Genomic DNA, 22,689 nt, shown 5'->3' with positions numbered 1-22,689 from the left:
TTTTTTTTCCTTGTTACATTTTCATCTCTGCTCCCCTGCTGAATGCAGTCGATCAACATCTTATCTTGGACCGCAGTGACGTAGATACAGGAGTCAGGCAGGGAATATTTCAGGCTTGATTTGTTTGGTTATGTCAGGCCACAGTGGACTCATTCTCTCTCGTCCTTTACTTGTATAGACATAGCTTTAAATGTGCATTACTGGTTATGCTTTAATCTCCAAAAGATGGTCTCAACTTCTGTTTTTAGCCAAATGTGCTATTTTTAATGACCAGTAATCCAGCCAGAGTCTAAGCACGTCCTCACCACATATTCTGTCACATCCACATTCTGCACACGTCATTAATCTGTCAGCGCTCTCTTGTGCCATATGCTCAAGAAAAGAAATCAATCTGAACATGACATTGTGGACTCATACATATGATAAGGTCAGAGGTCAGGCTTCTTCGTGCCGGTGGGAAGTTGTTGTTGTTTGCTTATTTGGTTAAGTCGTGAGCAGGTTTCTGCATCCATCCACTTTTCTTCATCCAACCACAGACACTGTTTAGTGGGCAGATTGATCTGAAAATACCGATACTTCAGAGCTTGACATTTTCTTTTAAGTATCGATCCTTATGTAACAGTATTGATACATATATATATCGTTTCCTCTGAGGAGGCAAGGGATGCAGTGTCTCCTCAAAAAATTGGATAATACAGAAAATAAAACAACGTGACTGTTACAAAATATGACATTAAAAAGTGTATGAATCACTTGTTTTTCTAAAGAAACATTGTCCAACAGCAACACAGCAGGTAAATTTGCAATAGGAGTCTGCATCTCTTGCCTCCACTGAGCCCATTGAGTTTTTAAAGACACCCTAAAGCATGCCATGAGTTTGGTGGGGGGTAACTGAGAATGAATGGGAGAAAGTCGTGTGATATGACTGGTTATGTTCAGCTGTGATTGGTTCATGCGATAAATTCCCACTTCCTGTGTTCGTGAATCAGTCTAAAAGAACAATATAAAGGCATCAATGCAAAGACTAATTTAAAAAAAGCAAGTAAACATTTCACACACTTGGATATAACCATTTTTTTACATCAAAATAAGACTTAAAATGGTATGAAAACATGATCTGTGGGAGTTTTAAGGGAGTAATCACCTTGGTTAAAATTTAATTGAATCTCCGCATTTATGATAAATTTTTACCGAGTTTTGAGGACTGATGATCAAAAATATTCAAAAATAGTTAAAAGTTAACTATTAAAAAGAACAGCTGAACGTAAGATATACAAAAGATCACAAATAAAATGTATTGTTTAAGTTGTTACAATGTAAAATGCTTAAAAACACTAACTTGATGAGATTCATACTTGGCTTTAATAAATACATTTTTTATTGTTAATTTCGTTGACAAATAATTTTAGTCATAATTTTCATCAACAAAATTTTTTCACCAACGAAAATGAGATGATAATGAAACAAGAACTGTTTGAATGACAAATCTATGACGAAAAATCTATGACGAAAAATCTGTTGACGTTTTCATAAACAAACACAAAACGAGATGAAAATGTTAGGTATGGATGATCATAGCCTATTGATCTATCTGGTGGTACATAAGCTAGCATATATTTGCTGCACGTTAAAAAATGTTAATATCTGGGAGTAGACAACGAGGCAAAAATTAACTCAATTCAGTCCGGTTTTCTGAGCACAGACACTGAAGCAGCGCCTCTCACACAGCACACGTACTCTTTCGCGTCTCATGAATGAAGAAATACAAAAAATTATGTTGAATTGTCCATTTTGACGAGTATTCACGTAAATACTCTTGGTTACACCTTGGGTGAACGTAAACAGTTGGGAGAATGTTGGACGTGTATCAGTACATTGCATCCGTGCATTCTGTTTTAAAGGGACAGCAGCCTAATTTAGTTGCTGTTGTCTGTGGCATTGATGTTAATCAAGCAACAAAAGAAAGACAGAAAATCACTCACTGGTCTTGACTGAATCACTTTAGTAGCCTTAAGACAGAGTCATCTAAATTTATTTATATAAATAAATATGTGTGCTTGAAAGAATGAAGAATGTGGTAAACAATTTGTTATAAAAATTCATAATTAGCCTATATAAGCTTTGGTATTTCATTGAAAAGAAGACCATGTTCTTGTTTCTTTATGAGAAGTGGTTTCATTTAATTTTAAAATTTTAATAAGTCATGTTGCATTTCACAGCAGTTAAATCTGTCATGATAAAACCTTGATATCAAACCTATACAATGAGTTACTCTGAGTAATTTTAGAGAAATGCTTAATAAATGCATTACACTGTAACTAAACCCATTCGATTTTAGCCAACTAAATCTACTTGTGAATTTAGTTGACTAAAATCTTATGATATTTAGTCAAAAACTAAAAACAATTCAGATGACTAAAATATGACTAAAACTAAAAATATGAAATAGAATATTTTTTTTCCCCTTTTTCTAATAGTGTAAGTAATGTTTATTTAACCACAAAAAATGCAATTGGGATATAAATTTACATTTGATTTAAAAAAAAAAAAAAACATTGAGGACATTGCCTCCTCATTTCAGAACACCACTGTTTATTAATGTTTTATTAGGTTAAATATTAAATGGTAAAATATTTTTAATTGAATATAAAATAATTACCTATTTTTTGCAACAGAAATTTCAAAGATTTTTGTGTTTTACTGCCTTTCGAATTGCATAGAAAAGAATGTGGTTTTGCACATCTCCTCTGTTTGTTCTAAAGCTGGCTTTGTAATTGGTCTACGTAATACTACGTCACGGGGAATTTCAGGCTGTTCAGCATCATTGCCCGTCATTTACAGCTAGTTCTGGGATGAAATGCTAGGCAAGTGTTTATCAGTAGCCTGAGCTTAATTTTATAGTCCCTTTCATGTCGACTCTCGTGTTTGCACAGAAACAGACAGTTTACCTGTCCTACTTAAATAACAGAGCCTTGAGAGTCTGAGTGTCCGTGGCACTAGTATATAATTAGGTGGTTTCATCAGATCATTTTTCATTAAATAATTTTTTAGTCTGAAGTTAAAGGAACTGAGGCCACCTCTATTGTTATGAAACAGAGTGTGCCAGTTAACTTATATTTTTGCTTTACCCTTTTAAGTTTAGATGATGTCAGTATTGTGGGTTGCTAAACTATAAATAGATCGGTTTCTTAGCAATTATGAAGCCATACTTGGAGCACACTCACTCCCTCACACATATCTACACACCCATGAAGCATGTCCTTTTTTTTTTTAATAATATAAGATCTTACATAAGGCATTGCTATCTCTGATGCTCTGTTTAAACCACATAAAGACGTTAATAATTTAAAATTGTTATGTAAGTGTTTTGCATATTCTCAAATCATTCTGTGGGTTGCAGAGCCACAGAGAAGCTTAGGAAACCCCCACAGTGCTTTAGGAGGCAAAAGAGACGAGAGTAAGAGTGCTGAATAACAGGAAGACGGAGAGAAAGAGAGAGGATTACTGTATGTAGGCAGGGGTAATGAATGTGCTGAACCAGCTTTAGCTCAGAGCGAGCTTTTGTAAAAATGGCGGCAATGGTACTGTAATTTGATGAGATTGAACACACTTAATGTTCATTAAATAATTACATATTTAAATGTGGCCATAAACAGCAAAAATGGGATCCACGAAGATTAGAGAAGGGGAGAAAACGACTATAATTAGCAAATGTTAAAAAAAAAAAAAAAAAAAAAAAAAATGGTGATGTTGGTTTTGTAGGTCTATATACTGGCTTTATTGCACTTGCACAATTATTTAGGGTTTTGAAAAAGTTATCAATATCACCCCAGCACTGTAAATGGATGAAATGTGCCTGTTGTATGTTTACCACGTCTGACCTTATTTAATGATTCATTGGCTTACGGGTGTTTCTTCAACTATTGGCTTTTCTGACCTTCTGAACTTTTAGAAATAAACTTTGTTTTCACACCTTCACAAGCTTAAAAATATCAACAAAAAATGTTCACCATCATGTCATTTCCACCACATTTGAATTTATGCATTGCCAGAATTAAGTATTGCTGAGTCTAGCTAGCATATAAATCACATATCACTTTTTGCATTTGACAAAATCACAGCTTGATTGAAATTGTGCTTAGTACAAGTATTGTTTAAAGGGGTCATCGGATGCCCATTTTCCACAAGTTGATATGATTCTTTAGGGTCTTAATGAAAAGTCTCTAATATACTTTGATTAAAAATTCTCAATGGTTTTGTAAAACAACACCCTTTTTACCTTGCCAAAATCAGCTCTGCAAAAATCAGCTCATTCTAAGGGGTTGTTCCTTTAAATGCAAATAAGCTGTGGAAAGACAGTCTTGTTTGCATTTAGCCACGTTTAGCTGCTAAACTTCCTAACTACCACGTTATAAAGAAAAGGCGATCGCAAAGATTAAAAAAAAAAAAAAAAACGCTTATACTCACTTCTGCTGTAAGTGAAGCTGGATCACGAATGATTCGCGCGAACATAGACGGATATATGTAGATCGGGAGGTGCATTCCCTTCACAAACAAATGTAATCTACTGCTCTTCAGTGGCTCAGATGTCGGGAGTAAATGATGACCACTATGTTCATTATTACATCCAGCAACACAACACCTCAATCGCTCAATCAGAGATATTCTTGTCTAACTTACATCCCTGCTCTGGCATCGAAACATGGAGTTATTGGGCTGTGACAGCTGGTCTACGGTAAGAGCTCATGTCAATCAACTATCGTGGGAGCGGCCTCTGTGGGTGTGACGACACACCGACAGGCATCTGAGAATGGCTCGATTTGAAAAAGGGGATATTATTTTTACAGATTAATTAAAAACCACTGCATGGATTATTATCATTATCGGGTAGATTTGTACATACACTGCCAGCACACATTAATGTTTTAAAAAACATGAAAAAGTGAACTTAGCATTCGATGACCCCTTTAAGTTGATAGGTTACATTACGTACATTAGAATTGTTCATTTTGGTGAAAAAGATTCCACAGCTGTGGTAGCGATTAGCATTTATTTCACTCTTTGTTTAGATTAGGTTTAAGTTAGTTTAAGATCATAAGTCTATGTCAAGGACAAAGATAAAACAATAAATGTATACATATCATATACCCTGGAAATGCGACGCCAGGCTCGACACAAGTGTTTTTCACTAGTTTCAGCCCAACACAGTTATCATTTTCATGTCCAGCACCACGTTGTTTAAATAGCAAATGCAATTGCACCCATCTGTTCGCCGATGGGCGTGCTGGTCTGTAAATGAGGTGTGTTCAGGCACATTGTTGGCACGTTGCCATTTTGAGGCAACTGAAAGCAATTGCGCCATTGACCAACTAAAACCCAGGTTGACCTAGGAGTCAAAGCCAATAGAATAAAATAAAGCCTGCAACCATTAGTCAAAAAAGCGTAGCGGCTAAAGCTAATGCTTCCGATCTGGCAGTACGTGAGAAAGGAGACCAGAGGCCGTTTTCTTTAAATGGATGTCAATGGAAGAGAGCCTTCACTACGCTGAATCAACATCTTTTTAAAGGAAACGGCTTATCATTTAAAGGAGAAGTCCACTTTCGGAACAACAGTTTACAGATAACGTACTCACCCCCTTGTCATCCAAGATGTTCATGTCTTTCTTCAGTCGTAAAGAAATTATGTTTTTTGAGGAAAACATTTCAGGATTTTTCTCCATATAATGGACTGGTATGGTGCCCCGATTTTGAACTTCCAAAATGCAGTTTAAATGCGGCTTCAGACCATCCCAAATGTGGTTGTAAACAATCCCAGCCGAGGAAGAAGGGTCTTATCTAGCGAAACGATCGGTTAATTTCATTATAAAAAAAAAAAACAATCGAAATACTTTTTAATCTCAAACACTCGTCTTGTCTTCCTCTCCCTGAACTGTTTATTCTGATTCATGACAGTTAGGGTATGTCGAAAAACTCCCATCTCATGTTCTCCCTCAACTTCAAAATCGTCCTATATCGCTGTTTTACCTTTTTGTTGAGGGTGTTTGATCTTCTTTGCATGTTCACTTTGCAAGTACTGCAGCGTTGTAGGATGATTTTGAAATGATTTTTGAAGTTGAGGGAAAAAATACAATTGGAGTTTTTCGACATACCCTAACTATCTTGAGCCAGAATACACAGAGTTCAGGGAGAGCAAGACAAGACGAGCATTTGAGGTTAAAAAGTATTTGAATTGTTTTTTAATGAAAATAACCGATTGTTTCGCTAGATAAGACTCTTCTTTCTCGACTGGTCAAAACTAGGTCAGAATAAATTTAACCATATAAAACTGATGTTGCTACAATTTTTGCAGATGTTAATATGTTCTATATCCTCAAGCTATGATCTAATGTGCATTTCTAAGAGACAAAAAAAGTGATATTATTATTATTGTCATTATCATTATCATTATTATCAGACAACCCACACCCGTTTCTTGATTTGAAACAATATAACTCATTAGAACATGCAGAAATTAATTTTTCTATTTAGATATTTACTTTGTTAGGGAAAATTAATGGGCTGGTTTCTACAATTTTCACGTTGGAGCAAAAATCTGACTTTAAACTTGAAAGAAATAAAGATTTGACATTTATCGTGATAATTATCGATATCGACTGATATGAAAAAATTATCGTGATAATTTTTTTGCCCATATCGCCCAGCCCTATTTGAGCTGGACCTACAGCCTAAAACAAGTTAGTAGACAAGCTAGGGCTGTATGATTTAAAGTCTCTGATTTTATGCCACAAGTCCAATGAAGCAGACAAAATCAAAAGAAAAGCAGTTTGGTTTGCTTCACTTATTTATTCATTTTTCGTTATCAGTTAAACAATCAATAAATAGTTATTCCAGTGAGAAATGTAGTTTATTAGTTTAATGGTTTGTAACAGCTTGCTGCGATTATTGCATTGCATGGCTTTAAAAACATGGCTCATCCAGTCAGATTTTAGAGGTTATGCATTATAATGACTTCACCTCAGTGAATGAGTTCACAAATACTGTAGTTGCACAAGGCTTTAACTATACCAACTTTTTCCAACTATATTTTGAAATGTATTCTTTCCAACCTAGTATGGTGGATTTACCCCATCTTCACCATCTCTGGTTTGTGCACCCATTAGGCTTGAACCTTCTTTTTCGTGCAGCACTTGACAAATCAGCCACCACGAAGCGGTTCGCTCTTCCACACCTAATGACACTCAGACATAGCACCTCCCACTCAGGCTAGGTTGCTAGGCATTATTGTCATATTGTCATGCACAGAGTTATGTCTCCTTCAGTTCGCCAAAGTTTCTCTCAATTGCACCATCAGCTTTTTATATGGAAGCAAGGCCCAAGTATGAAACTTTAGCCTGTTGTTAGTGTGGAAACTTGCCTATTGCACTGTTTGATTAACTGTTGAAAAGGATTTATAGTAATGATTTGTGGTCTACAATTACAATTTCAAATTGACCTGTCTTTTCATGTGTTATTTTGTAAAAGTCTGAGAAAATCTGAAACTACAAGGTCACTTTTGAATCTTAGTAAAGACTTTTTGGTCTTTGGTGAAATGCTGGTGATCTGTAAGGTGGTTGACCAGTGATTGTTCACACATGCCATTAACATCTGGACAAGTGACATAAGTGTGCATGTGAGTGTGAAAGGCCTCAACACATCAGATCATGTATCTGTCATTCTATGTAATAACATTTGACATAATGCCTGTTGATGTGTCATTAACACTGATCAGTGCAGTCTGTCACAACAAACAATCTGTCCTCAGGTATCAGTTTCATTGACTATTGTGAATATTTAACATGTTGAGTGTTTGTTTAAAAGAGGTTTTAGTGCTGCCCTGTTTATTTATTACTTATATTTCAAACAGTGATGTCAAAGAGGAAAAAGTAAATGTATATAGTTTGTGGAAATGTTATCTGGAAAAATGCGAATATCAAGTATTACTTAACCTCTTATTTTTACTAAATGATGATCTTCTCAAAAATTCAAGAGGGGCATGCATGAATAGAGCAACACTGTCATTCAAAAGTTTGGGATAAGTAAGACTTTAATGTTTTTTTTTTTTTTTTTTTAAAGAAGTCTCTTATGCTCATCAGGGCTGTATTTATTTGATCAAAAATACAGAAAAAAAACAGTAATGGTTTCTGTTATAAAATATTTTAAAATATAATTTGTTCCTGTGATGCAAAGCTGAATTTTCATCCATTATTCCAGTCTTAAGTGTCACATGATCCTTCAGAAATCATTCTAATATGCTAATTTATTATTAGAATTTATCATTGTTGGAAACAGTTGTGCTGCCAAATACTTTTTTGGAACCTGTGATACTTTTTTCAGGATTTTGATGAACAAAAGGTTAAAAAAGCATTTATTCAAAATATAAATATTTTATAAGTTTAAGTCAATTCAGTTATCAATTTAACACATCCTTGCTGATTAAAAATATTAATTTATTTCAAAAAAAGGAAATAATAAAAAAAAAATACTGACCCCAAGGTTTTTAATACTAGTTTATATTGTTAGAAAAGATTTCTGTTTTAAATAAATGCTGCTCTTTTTAACTGTTTATTCATCAAAGAATCCTGAAAAAAGTATAACAGTTAAAAAAATATATATATTAGGCAGCACAGCTGTTTCTAGCACTGATTATAAATCAGCATATTAGAATGAATTCTGAAGGATCGTGTGACACCGAATAGTGATGCTGAAAATTCAGCTTTGATCACAGGAATAAATTAGATTTTAATATATATTAAAATGGAACAATGTTATTTTAAATCGTAATATTCAGAATATTACATTTTTTTCTGTATTTTTGATCAAATAGACACAGCCTTGATGAGCATAAGAAACATCTTTAAAAAACATTAAAAACTGATCCCAAACTTTTGAACGGCAGTGTATGTTAAAATAGAGAAGTGTGTTTAAGCATTCCTAATCAAAATAATGAAAAATGATGCTGTCTGGTTTTATAGTGTTATCTGATGTTGTTAACTCAGATAAAGTTGGTTGAACTGCATTATCTTATTCTCTGTCATATTGTGTTATGTCATTTTTTAATCTTATATTGTAATAGTATTGTAATTTTTGCATCTTTTGGGCTTTTGTACCTTTTTTAATGATTATAATTTTATAAAAGTTTTTATTCAGTTATCGGATAACCTTGAAATAATCATGATTAGTTCCAGGATTAATATGCACAAAATAAATAAGTTAAAAAAAAATGCATTAAATATAACACCCCTTTCCCAGCCGGTTAATATACAATACAGTGACATAAATGCACATTTAAGTGACAATACATTGCATTATGGGATAGAATTCTTATTGAAGTTATTATTTATTTATTCATTCATTTTGCTATTTAGTTGTGTTGTGTAGCTATAGGGAAAAGGTTGGCATTTGAAGACAGAGGGGATAGGGAAGGGGCTGAGGGACTCACAGGATTTAATCAGTGTTTTTGCTCAGTTATTGATCAGTCAGTGTCGAGCCATGCCGTTGCATTTTCACTCTGCATGTGAAAAGAATCAGAAAATGAAACATTGTTTTACTTCTCCATCTTATCTATGGATTTAGTTACATTTGTTTTTCCCCCACTTTTGAAGAATAGATCTTGTATAGAGTAAATATAAACCATCTAATAAAGTACAGCATACAGGCCTGTAGCAAATAAAGTATAATAGTTTAGAAATATTGTGATATTTTATTTAAGGAATAAGAATCTTTCATCCAACCCAAACCGAACATGCATAATATCCCTCTCAAGAAACAACAATGAAAGCCTATACTGTGAAATTTCAATAATGAAAATCTTGCTTGCAGAGGCACCTGCTACTGGTTTAAGTATTCAGACAATAAATTTTGTTTTTGAATTGAATATCTGAGAAGCGTTTTTGTATATTTCGTGTCGCTATCTTGCTGCGCCGAAGCCTAATTAGCTTGAGTGGTCACTCAGAATGGTTGTACTTTACGCTCAGGATCATATTGCCTGTGGTTTCAGGCTATGTTGTTGTAAATGTGTTTTGGTACCAGTATCCACTTTGTTTTTAATGTAAAAGCGGGTGCAGCTGCTGCCATCCGCTTCCAGTATAGCAGTACAAAAACAGTTGCAAACTGATATTTGCTATTATATATTTTTTTAATTTATCATCATAATCATAAGCACACGGGTTTGTAGAGTAGATGCACTGTTGTTCAAAAGTTTTGGATCAGTAAGATTTTTAATGTTTTTTAAAGAAGTTTCTTATGCTTATCAAGGCTGTGTTCATTTAATTAAAAATACAGAAAATGTATTCCTGTGAAAGCTGAATTTTCAACGTCATCACTCCAGTATTCAGTGTCACATGATTCTTCAGAAATCATTCTAATATGCTAATTTATTATTAATGTTGGAAACAGTTGTGCTGCTTAATATTTTTTTGGAACCTGTGATAGTTTTTTTTTTTTTATTCTTTGATGAATAAAACATTAAAAAGAACAGCATTTATTTAAAATAGAAATCTTTTCTAACAACATACACAACCTTTCAAAAGTTTGGGGTCAGTGCATTTTTATTCTTCCTTTTTTTGAAAGAAATTAATAATTTTATTCAGCAAGCATGTGTGAAAGGTGATAGCAAAGACGTACATTGGTAGAAAAGATATATATTTGGAATAAATGCTGTTCTTTTCACATTTTTATTTATCAAAGAATCCTAAAAAGAGTATCACAGGTTGCAAAAAAAAAAAATATTTGGCAACACAACTGTTGCCAACATTGCTAATCCTATATAAGTCTGCAAATTAGAATGATTTCTGAAGGATCATCAATCAATATTTTTCTGTATTTTTGATCATAGCATAAGAGACTTTACAAGTCTTACTGATCTGAAACGTTTGAACGCCAGTGTAGTTTGTAAATAGAGTTATTTAATGAATCTAAGTCTTGCTCCTTCACAGAAAACGGCATACTTTCTTGTTGCAGAATAAGCTAAGCAGACCCCCGAACTTGATCCAGATATTAGAAAAACCACTTAACATTGAAAAGAAACTACTGCAGTGAAGCCTGGCACCTTTGAGGCCCTAAATTGACTGCGTATTGACACAGGAAGCAACAGCAGAGGCAGCGTTCTGCCTGTCACAGCCTCTCCCTTTCTCCCTCCAAACTCACCGATCCATGGGCCAGGAGGGAGGGACGGGGGCTTACCGCTCTTGCGGAGTCTATGTGTTTGTGTGGGCGGGAAAGAGAATGCCTCGCTATAGATTTTCCAGCAAATTAATGAAGGTACCGAGCGAACGAGGAGGAGGGAAGAAGCGAGAGAGAAACAGAAAGCCCCTTCCGTGGTGCAGAGAACTGAGGGAAGCCCTTGCAGCGGGGGCGAGAGCCGAGCAGCTCCCTCACCCTTGATCTTTCAGCTGGCCGTGGGTGTGTGGACGCTGGCACCCCGGGGTCCTACGGGTAAAGCCCTCGGTCGGCCGCGAGAGTGGGTGAAGAAGAGGAACTCTGATGACCTTAGAGGTGGAGGAGGTGATTTCTCACCCCCGTCCTCTGCACTTTTTGTTCGTCTGGAAGGAGTTTAGCTCAAGTCGGGGAGGGGAATCCGCGTGTTTAGCATGACTGCAAAGCCAAATTAACCACCTCTGCCTCTGCATGGGACTCCTAGTGCTCTCCGCCTCATTTGCTTCTTCTGTCTGATTTATAGTTGCCTACCTGTGCTGTTCTCTGCTCACAGGCTGTCTAAAGGTCACATGAAAAATGAATGGCTCTTCTGTGCTGTGGAAGGAACTCAGGAGGAGATGCAGGGAGAAAGAGAGTCAGGAGGGACTGAGATGATGCCTGAATGCTAGTCTAGTATTTCAGCTTCATCTTGATCTTTTTTTAAACCGTGTTCATGTGTGTGTGTGGTCTGAGACAACGTAAGTGTGCCTGTGTTACTCATAACTGAAGTCCCTTCAGATAAAGCAAAGAAAGTGAATTAAAGCAATAGTGAGAAGAAAAAAAAACCCCACGGTGCCATATGAATGACCGTGGATTAAAGAGTCGTCGTCAATACTCCCATCAAACCAACACCTCCACTTCAAATTGAATGAAACGTCATGCACGCATACTCTAACGTCAATACTTCCCTACGAACGCGTGTCCGTGATCACAGAATAATCGCGTAGCCTTCGCACGCATGCGTTTTCGTTCGTTTCTCTGTATTCAGAGGTTTGTGTGTCTGTTTTTCAATTAAGTTTAAGCTGCGACAGCACTCTCTCACAACTCTCATCTTCTGGTCTCCAAGGTGATAAATAAATGATATTTTTTTTACCTTCCCTGTGGGGCGCATATTATTTGGTCTATCTCTCTTTCGTTTTCTGTGCAGCTTATGAGCTGCAGTAGTCTTTGGACACCAAGTAAAAACTTAGTGCCTAGGTAACAAGCCCTACAGAGGCAGAACACCTGCCACCGTTTGTTCAGCTCCTTTCTGTGTGGAAATGGAATATGTAAGAGCAAAAATGACCGTGTACAAAGAAGGTTAGAGTGTTAGCATTATTTTACAGTCCTATTTAGCATTAAATAAATAAGACAAATATATATTACAAACCAATAAAATATTACCAATAATATCTATAAAGTTTACACAAGAAAAAATGGTAACACTTTACAATGAGGTGTCATTTGTTAACATTGAAGATCAGGGTAAATTTAACTTATTTTTGTCTTCTGGGAAACATGCAAGTATCTTCTGTAGCCTTTGAAGGGCAGTACTAAATGAAAAAAATATGATATTTAGCAAAATAAGAAAAATATACATTAATAAGAAAAATGTATCTCCATTCTGTTCAAATGTTTTCACCCCCTGGCTCTTAATGCTTTGTGTTTCCTTCTGGAGCATCAGTGGGCGTTTGAACCTTCTGTAATAGTTGCATATAAGTCCCTCAGTTGTCCTCAGTGTGAAAAGATGGATCTCAAAATCATACAGTCATTGTTGAAAAGGGTTCAGAAATGCTGGAAAACCAAAAAATATGTTGGACCTGAAAGATTTTTCTGAAGAACAGCAGAGAGTTTAACTGTTCAGGACAAACAAGGAACTTGTGAACAACTATCACAAAAAAAAAAAAAAAAAAAAAAAAAACGCAGCTGTGAATCATCCAGGTAACAACACGGTATGAAGAATCAAGAGGATGTAAACTTTTGAACCGGGTCATTTTTATTATTTCAACGTATTTTCTCTTTTGGACTATATGTAAACATCTTTTATGTGAAATATTTTTTTCAGGTCAGTACTAAACAATGACATGCATTTTGTATGATTCCTCTTATTTCGATAAAATAATTCACATTTTAACGATTCTGAAAGGGAGATGTGAACTTTTGACCTCAACTGTGTGTATATATATATATATGTATATGTTATATTTTATATACTATTATAGTATTTATTTTATTATTACATTATTTTATAGTTTCAGTTTGCAATTTAATTTAGTTTAAAGTTTAAAATGACAGAAATAAAATAACATTGTCTTTCTTATACATATATATATATATATATATATATATATATAACATTTCTACATTTTTGTTTTATTTGTGAAAATAAAATTCTGTCATTAATTACTTACCCTCATGTCGTTCCAAACCCGTAAGACCTTCGTTCATCTTCAGAACACAAATTAAGATATTTTTAATGAAATCTGAGAGTTTTCTGACCCTACATAAACAGCAACACAGCTGACACGTTCAAGGCCCAGGACATTAATAAAATAGTCAAGAAGTATTCTCGTAGCTTCATAACATTATGGTTGAACCACTGATGTCACATGGACTATTTTTAACAATGTCCTTACTACCTTTATGGGCCTTAAATTTGGTAGTTGCGTTGCTGTTTATGCAGGGTCAGAAAGCTCTTGGATTTCATCAAAAATATCTTAATATGTTCTCTAAAAATGAATGAAGGTCTTACAGGTTTGAAACAACATGAGGGTGAGTAAATAATGAAAGAATTTTCATTTTTAGGTGAACTATCCCTTTAACTATAACAACACTGTATCATACAGTATATTAATCAGTAATGCTGATTTATCCCCACTACAGTCGCTCATGCATTTGCGGTACACCACTGAGTTGGTATTTTAATAGCTTGGCCAAATATGAAGTTATACAGCGGAAGCGGGGTGGATGCTGATGTTCTAAACACCAGAAGCTGTTTTTTTATTTTGTAACTAATGGTGAGAGTCAGATATGGAGAAAGTTCACCAAAGGTTTTGTTGATTCTGGCTTCCAGCATTAGAAATGAGTGGCTGATGTTTATTGTTAACAAGGGCTCTGATCAAGCCCCATGTTAGTCTGACCTTAACAGTTTGTGAGGCACATTTCTTTGTCACAGTGAATGCAGGCTTTGCAAACAAATGCAAGATGCAGCACCACAATTTATGTATTGCAACCCGTAAGCGCCATTACTCATTTTGCATGTGAAGACGCCTGTGAATCTTGAAGGTACAAAAGAAGTAGTAGTTTATTCTGAATCAGAGAGAGTCATTGAAAACTAAAGTAAGACTAAATGTTTTTGTTAGGAAACCTTGGCTAACATTTATTATTAGTAGTAGTGTTTTAATACTGTTTAGTTTTTCAAGTAAGACATTCAACTGTTCGAACGTGACAGCACAGACAATGTTACAGAACCTTTCTAACATCTTATTTTCCTTTCTCTCTTCTGTTAAGGGGCCAGGTGAAGCCAGTACTAGGGAGGTTCAGTGAGCTGAATAACTTGCTCCCAGCACTGGGTTTGGGTCCAGGAGGTGTGGATGCTGCCCTTCTGGATGCTGGATGCTCCTCCATGCAGATGGATTCAGCAGAGAGGGGCTTCTCCCTCAGCAAGGACGGACCGCTAGACATGAGGATGGATGGAGACAGGTTCGGCTATTACGTTGGCTTCCTTCTTTTCAGTATAAGCACTCATTATCATGGATGTTCCAAGAATCATTTGTGCTATTAGTAATGCCTGATTCACTCTCGATATACACTGATGGCCGCAGTTATTATTCTTGGCTCACTCGTTTATTGATTACATCTACAGAGTCTCCATGCTTCTCTATTATATCTATTCAAAAACTAATTCTGAACAGGTGTAAGGCATAACCTAATTACAGCTTAATACAATAAAAAGATGACTAAGCACTGCAGAGCCCGGTGATTCACAGACAGCGCTTTGAGGGACACATGGAATGTTAGCATTATGATTGTGGATGAATAAACAGAGCTAATTTACGTAGAGAGAAAGCCCCCCCCTCCCAATAAAGCTGTGAAATGGTACTAAATGGTCACATTTAAAAGGAATAGTTCATCGAAAAAGGAAAACTAAGTAAGGTTATTACCTTTTCCTATCTTTTCATACAACGAAAGTTGACCAAAAAGGACAAAAAAGCACCTAAAAAACACCATGATATTATGAGCCAATTATATTCTGGTTAAATTTTCAAGATAAACGTTGAGTGATGGTTCTATTATAGCACCATATACTTAAAGGGGACATCGAATGCAAAATTCACAACCACCCCACAATGATAAAAATCCATTTACTGCCCCACCAACAACGAGACAATGTCTCGTAAGCAGTGCAGGTGGTTTGACGTTGGATGTAAAAGTGAACATAAAGAGTCTTCATTTTCCCCGACATCGGAGCCACTGAGGATGTAGTGGATTAGTTTTGTTTTTGATTGTAATGCGCCACCAAAGACACAAAAAAAAAAACAAAAGAGAGGGGTGGGTAGGGCTGGGTACCGTTAACCCTACGGTACCTTTTTTCAGTACTTTACTCGCTTTAATAACAAAAACGATTATTTCAGTGAAAAAATAAGCCCAAAACAGGTTAGTTCGTTTGAGGTTTCCCACTTTTCCTCGCTTTCCTTTTCTTTTAAATAGCTAAAAGCGGCTTGTGCATTTTACTTTCACTTTCAAATTAGCTGCAATTTTGTGTCAAGCACCAACTTTAAAAGAGTTTTCCTTCTTTTCCTCAATTTCCTTCACTTTTAAATAGCTTGTAAAAGCACCATGCTAATTTTACTTTTACTTTCAAATTAGCAGCAATTCGCCGCTATTTCAATTCAAGCAACAACTAAATACAAAATATACAAAGTTTAAATAAAGTAAAAAGCAGCAAATGTGGAACCAAATAAATAAGAAACAAATGTATAAAAAAATCTTCCAAAATCACCTTAGATAAACCGCAAAAGTCAATAGGCTTTTCAAAATTCAAAGTATTGCCAAACAGGTGCTTTTGCATTTCTTTTCTTCTACCTCAGTCTTTGTCAGTTAGCTCGACTCACTCCCCTCACTTGATAAATTAAATCGGACTCATGCTGCTGTTCTGTGATGTAAACAAAACTGCGTCTCCACCATTCATATATACAGAGGCAAGCGGAACATGCAGGATTCATAAATCGTCGTTTTGCATTTTAATATTCACAGACACTAGTCTATATAGTGACTCAAATTAATTATATAGTATTAGTTGCATTTTAATATTCACAGACACTAGTCTATATAGTGATTCAAATTAATTATATAGTATTAGTTGCATTTTAATATTCACAGACACTAGTCTATATAGTGATTCGTACTGTAATTGACAGACCTACTTTTGATTTATTCATCCAAAAATTGATGAATTCCAAGGCATTCCACGCTGTAGAGTAATTCCATCTTTATAAATGAACTATGTGATCCCATCTGCATTTTTGCGGAAACCATATGGCCTCACACTTCAGATGCAATTCGATCAGTTCCCGTAAAAGTACCGAGTTCAGTACCCAACCTTAGGGGTGTTGTGAGCAGTAACTCCTTATAATTTAAAGAGACATGCACCGAAACTGCTTGCTGTGAAAAGAGCTGTTTTTGACCAGGTAAAAAGTGTGTTGTTTTACATGTCCATTGAAGAATTTTAAACAAACTATGTTACGTAAGGGATAATGTGCATCCAGCTGGTTGTTATTGCAGAATAAAGCCCAACAGGCTTATCAGCAGCCTGACGCAAAGCAGATGCTTTATTTTGCAAGAACAATTACACGCTTATTACACGGATAATTGCCACAAAAGTAAATAATTGGACAAAACATTGATCTGAGTTTGAGTATTTGACCGCAAAGCTTCCGTGAAGAAGCCATTGCTCGTAAGCGGCAATATCAAACTAGATGAACATGTAAGGGATATAGTGCAGTCATATCACTTATTACACAATATTTCACCAGTTAAATAATTATGGCGATAAAAAAATATTGATTTAATTGATTTGGTTTGTTAGTTATCTTACAATCCATTACAGTATACAAATGCAAAATGGCAGCTGCTGTGTTTGTATGAAATGAGAAAGCGAGTCCACGATACCAGGATGACATAATTAAAAAGTTATACTCATAATATTGAATTTTTTGAGTTTTATGAGTTTTAATATTTGATTTGCCAGCCAAACGCAAAGTTTCTAGAAAGAAAAAATGTTCCCAGCAAGTGAACAGTGCCGACTGCAGGCAGTTACCCGGATGAACCTGTGTTATTAGTTTTTACCGGTTATTATCAGGGAATAACATACCTTGGAATGTGGTGACTGACCAATCAGAATCAAGTATTCCACAGAGCCGTGTAATAAAGACATTTAATGAAGACCCTAAAGAATCGTACCAACTTGTGGAAAATGGGCATCTGATGTCCCCTTTGAACTATTTTTCAGTTCTCTAAATTGAAAAGTATGAGCCGTCTTTAATAAAGCCTTCCCACCTTTTCACCTATAAAGAAACTGGTCACATAGAGCAGCATTTCCTAATCCTAGGTCTATAGTATCTTGGTTTTTTGGTTGTTTTTTCTGACACGCATTTCAGGTCATGAAGTCTGTACTAATGAGCGATGGAGTTGAATCAGGTGTGTTTGATTAGGAAGACGCACAAATGTGCACTACCGGGTACTCCCGGCCCACGTTTGGGAAACACCTAGAGTGGTGTTTTATCATCGCCATCATCTCTAAATCTCCTACGCCTCTCATGCAAACCACCGCTTCCCTCTGATTCGAAGAAGAACGAGAGGCCTTCCTCTCTTATTAGGAAGTTTTGTCAAAGTTTTCACTGTGATAATGAGGTGGAAATCCCACCCACCGTAACTGACTCGGAACTTTTTTCTGGGGGCGAGATGAAATGGTTGAAAAAAGAGAAGGAGAGAGAGAGACCCAAAGGAAAAAGAGAAAGGGCGAGATATAGTGCAGGTCGATCCAGGTCCTGCCCACGGTATCTGAATACGCCTTATCCTCGTTCCATCACAAAATCCAATGCGAGAATTAAACTTTACGACGGCATGACACAGTCGGCTGACTCGAGCTGGCCTTCAACAAGAACAGAGCATACTTTGCATTAATCAGCATGTCTATCGGTTTCAGTTACTCATTCTGTGCCCACATACTGTAAATGACAAGTTAAATAAGAGAAGAATCGTTCAAGGATAATGTGAGATCCAGGTTTTGACGAAAGGTTTGTCAGTTGACTCCAGGTCACGAATGACTGAAACTGCGTCTGCACATGCTCACTATCAGTACCTGAGTGCTCAGTTATTCTTTGTTTTCCTAACAGTCAGTACGAAGGCAAAGAAATGTGCCAGTCAGAATCCAAAGTATTAAACCCGAAGCTCCGAAAATAATTACGTAAGTACAAATATAGAGACTCGAACATGTGAGTCAAGTTGTTTAGGGAATATATGAATCACTGGGAGTGTATGAATAGCAGTATGCATGTGCAAGTGCAGCGAACAGCTGCCGAGTGAAACTCACTACATGAAATATTAAGTTTTATTCGTATTAGTAAGCTAATATATTTCCTCTTTATGTAGGTGTGTAACTTTGTCTCATTTATCCTGGTGTCTTTGTTCTTCCTGGAGCGTGCGTACATATTTTCCTAAAGAAAGAGCGAATGCATAATTCAGTTCCTGATTTGATATTTTTATATTTGTCGCTAACCGTTTCTCCCTCCTGTTCTCTCTCATGTACACACACGCTCTCTCTCTCTATTTTTATAGATCTCGAGCCCACATCTCCCAGAGTGGGAAGGGTGGGAGGGGTTTTCACTGGTGTCTTAGAGCTGTCAGGCTTGGCTTCTGTCAGCCAGGAACTTGTGACGTCAAGCTGCTTAATTGGGCTCCTCTTTGTGCGTAGGTACCCCGACATGCCCTGCGCGGCTGACGTGGTCAACGCCTTAGATCAACAGGCGCTTGCGTCCGTGCTGGCCGCGTACGGGGAGGAGCGGCACACCAGGAAAATTGCGGCGGCCATCGCACAGGCACGCAGCGTCTACCCCATCGGCCGGACCCTGCAACTGGCCAGCATCGTAGCAGGTACCCCCCTCATTAATTCCCTACACTAGAGGGAGGCGAGGAGAGAGAAAGAGAGAACGCGATATTAATGCAAACTCTCCCAATGGGACCTATTTGTCCTGGAAAAAGAGAAGGGGAGAAAAGATGGCGTTTTCTAACCCGAAATCTCTGCCGTCCTCCTTCCCCCTCTCAGCTGTTTCTCACTGTCTGAGTGTCCATCAGCAACACGTCCCTTGCGATCGACAGGGCTCTTATTAATAAAAAACAAAGCGAGAGAGGAAGCAGTAGCGCAAAAGCTGCAGGTGGGGTTCTGTGCGTTTTTTAGCCCCTTTCCTTAATTCGTATTTAGACTCGCACTCCCATCCTCTCCTCCCCCAGACTCCCCCCTCCTTGTATCCTTTGATTTGTTTCTCACACTCGCTCCCTCCCTTTTTCGTGCCCTTCACTGCACCCCCACCAACACACTTCTCCAAACGCACGCGTCACACGCACCACATTGCGGCAGCTCGATGCTTTTTGATATTATATTTATCGGCTGCTTTATTTTTGCCGGCGCTGTTTCCATAGCCCGACGCTGGCGACGAGATAGATAGTCGCTTCAGAAGATGACGGTAGCACGAGGCGAGCACGTGCGTCACACCGGGAGAACAGGTGTGACTAAGGGCAGTTGTTTGATCTTCTTTGAAGAGTAGAGCAAGTCAACAACAATGTTTATTCCAATCAATCTGGAAGCTTCTGACTCCCGAGGGTCCCTGGGGGTCGGCGGTGGGCTGCCGGCATTACCGTTGCCAAGGGAAGCGATTGATGGAGCGGGAGGAGGGATGATATGTGTGTATTTGTACATGTGTGTATTTATCAGTGCTGATGATGGGGGAATGGGAGGGGTTTAGACACCATAACAATGGCCATCATGGGACTTCTCCCTCTTATGAGCTCTTTGTTTCCTTACGTGAGCAGCTAAAGCCCCACAATGCCTCTCTGCCCTTGCTTTCGGAGGCGAACGAGTCTCTGAACCTGTCTTTACCTTGGCTGCGGTGTATCGTAATAACCACCAGTCACAATCCATTCCATAAACATGTTTAACATCATTTATTTCTTTTGCTTTTTACACTGCAAAAACATTTCTACGTCTAAATTTACTTGCCGGTTCTGTTCATTTGTGAAATTTCCTGTTCGAAATTGCTTTAAACTAAAACCTACACCAATATGTAGCTACTGATTTTGATTTTTATTCCATGTTAAAACGGGGAATCCACACTATTTAGTGAAACACATTAGGGAAGAGACGAGGTCGCGGCGGTCTAATATTCTCATCAGTATGAACCCAGCTGGCGTGACAGAAGATTATCCAGATTCCCTAAGGAAAGCGTCCCTCGATCCCAATGCACAGATCAGCTTTCTACATATCAGACCACTTTGAATCATAATGAGCGTCAGCATAAAAGTGGCTTAGAGCCAGTAACTCGCACCCTCACTGACCCCGACAGCCACACCGGCCGCTCTCGTACACCTTGAAGCCGTCAATCCAGCTTTGCCATAAAACATTCAGATTCATTTGGCGTGGCTCACGGGTTTTGACAGCATGGTTAAACAGTTGTTTAAGCTGCTGGTCATGCTTTAATATCACTGTAAGAGACACTAATCAGCCCACTATTGATTACTGGTTGAAGAGCAGACTTGTTGGAGCGCTGATGAAAATTGATCTTTTGCTTTCTCCTTCCGAGTTTGCTGAGGCCCACATCACAGTTTTGGAATTAAGGCAGTCCTTAAAGTCTATACTTGTGTTAGCTGGAGTTCAGTCTCCATTCTGCTACTCGAACTCTATACGTAGTTTCATTGGTGAAACAGCGAGTGACTTCTTTTTTGGTTAATTTGTTTGTTTGCTGGATGTTTTACACAAAAATCTAGTTTTAAGTTAAAGGGATATTTTGATCAAAATTGAAAAATATTTTATTTAATCAAACTCATGTTGTTCCAAACCTGTAGAACATTCTTTGGAACACAAAATAATTTTGGCTGAACGATCCCTGTAGTATCTATTGACGAAGATGCTACCTCCTTTGCATTCAGAATGTTGATAGCGCTTCTTTGTTTAGCTAGCAACTAGCTATTCATTTAGTAGTTAGCGTCATCTTTTTATTCAAAGCAGTCGATTGTTGTCTTTGAGTAACTTGGGATTTAGTGTCTCATTCAACTCCAGAGCTCCATGCAACGACATATTTCTGGCATTGAGACAGTGAGATGAAAATATGAGGAATAAAATCACGATGCGCCTCGACGTGTCATTAGAGACTGGCAAGTATACAGAGCTGTAAACAAGTAAGACAATTGACTGCACTGTTTGCAACAAATAGATAATGTAAAATAACTAACATATATCTGTCAAATAGGATCAAATACAGTAGGATTCAAAAGTCTGAGAACACAGAGAAACTCTAGGATTCAAAATCTAATCTAATTTGTGACCTGTACTGTGTAGTAATTGATTACATGTAATCTGGATGACATAATCAGATTCCAAAAATGAAATACTTGTAATTGGATTACATTATATTTTAAAATACTCATAATCAGACTACAGGTACTTTTTTACTGGTTACGTGATTATATATTATTAGTTGTATATACAGCTAATAATACGCCAAAATCGAATCGCGATTTTGGCGTAGCTTGTCAGTGCTTTACGGCTCTGTGTATTACTTGCCGCTCCAGCTGAATGCACGTGATGGAGCTTTACTACTAATCAAAGTACCGGCTTCATTGACTAAACGCGCCTCACGACATCGTGCGATTATCGTTACAGCCCTAACGGTTTTATGCGCAAGTTTGGGAACCCCTTGCAGAATCTGTGAAAATGTGAATAATTTTAATAAAATAAGAGAGATCATACAAAATGCATGTTATTTTTTTTTATTTACTACTGTCCTGAGTAAGATATTTTACATAAAAGATGTTTACATTAAATTATTATAATAACCCCATGCAAAAGTTTGGGAAGCATTGGTTCTCAATACTGTGTGTGGTTACCTGGATGATCTGCGACTGTTTTTTTGTTTTGTGATGGTTGTTCATGAGTCACTTGTGTGTTCTGAACAGTTAAACTGAGCACTGTTCTTCAGAAAAATGTGGTCCTGCAGATTCTTCAGTTTTTTAGCATCTTTTGCATATTTGAACCCTTTCCAGCAGTGACTGTGATTTTGAGATCCATCTTTTCACACTGAGGACAATTGAGGGACTCAAACACAACTATTAAAAAATGTTCAAACATTCACTGATTCTCCAGAAGGAAACACGATGCATTAAGGCATCCTTGGAACTGGAAGATCAAGGTAAACTGTACTTAATT

The 22,689-nt window shown here is 37.0% G+C and overlaps 1 protein-coding gene across 1 annotated transcript in view; it reads left to right on the top strand.

Annotated features, from left to right (window-relative positions):
- Positions 1-22,689, top strand: part of mettl15 (methyltransferase like 15) — an 85,517-nt gene that overhangs the window by 50,844 nt on the left and 11,984 nt on the right. Inside the window, exons 4-5 of the mRNA XM_051115638.1 lie at positions 14,721-14,912; positions 19,186-19,364. Coding sequence (XP_050971595.1) covers positions 14,721-14,912; positions 19,186-19,364 — 371 coding nt within the window. The remainder of the gene's footprint in view (positions 1-14,720; positions 14,913-19,185; positions 19,365-22,689) is intronic.

This window comes from Labeo rohita, chromosome 7, assembly GCF_022985175.1.
Source record: "Labeo rohita strain BAU-BD-2019 chromosome 7, IGBB_LRoh.1.0, whole genome shotgun sequence".
Taxonomy (NCBI): domain Eukaryota; kingdom Metazoa; phylum Chordata; class Actinopteri; order Cypriniformes; family Cyprinidae; genus Labeo; species Labeo rohita.
This window is presented reverse-complemented; position numbering and strand designations above follow the sequence as displayed.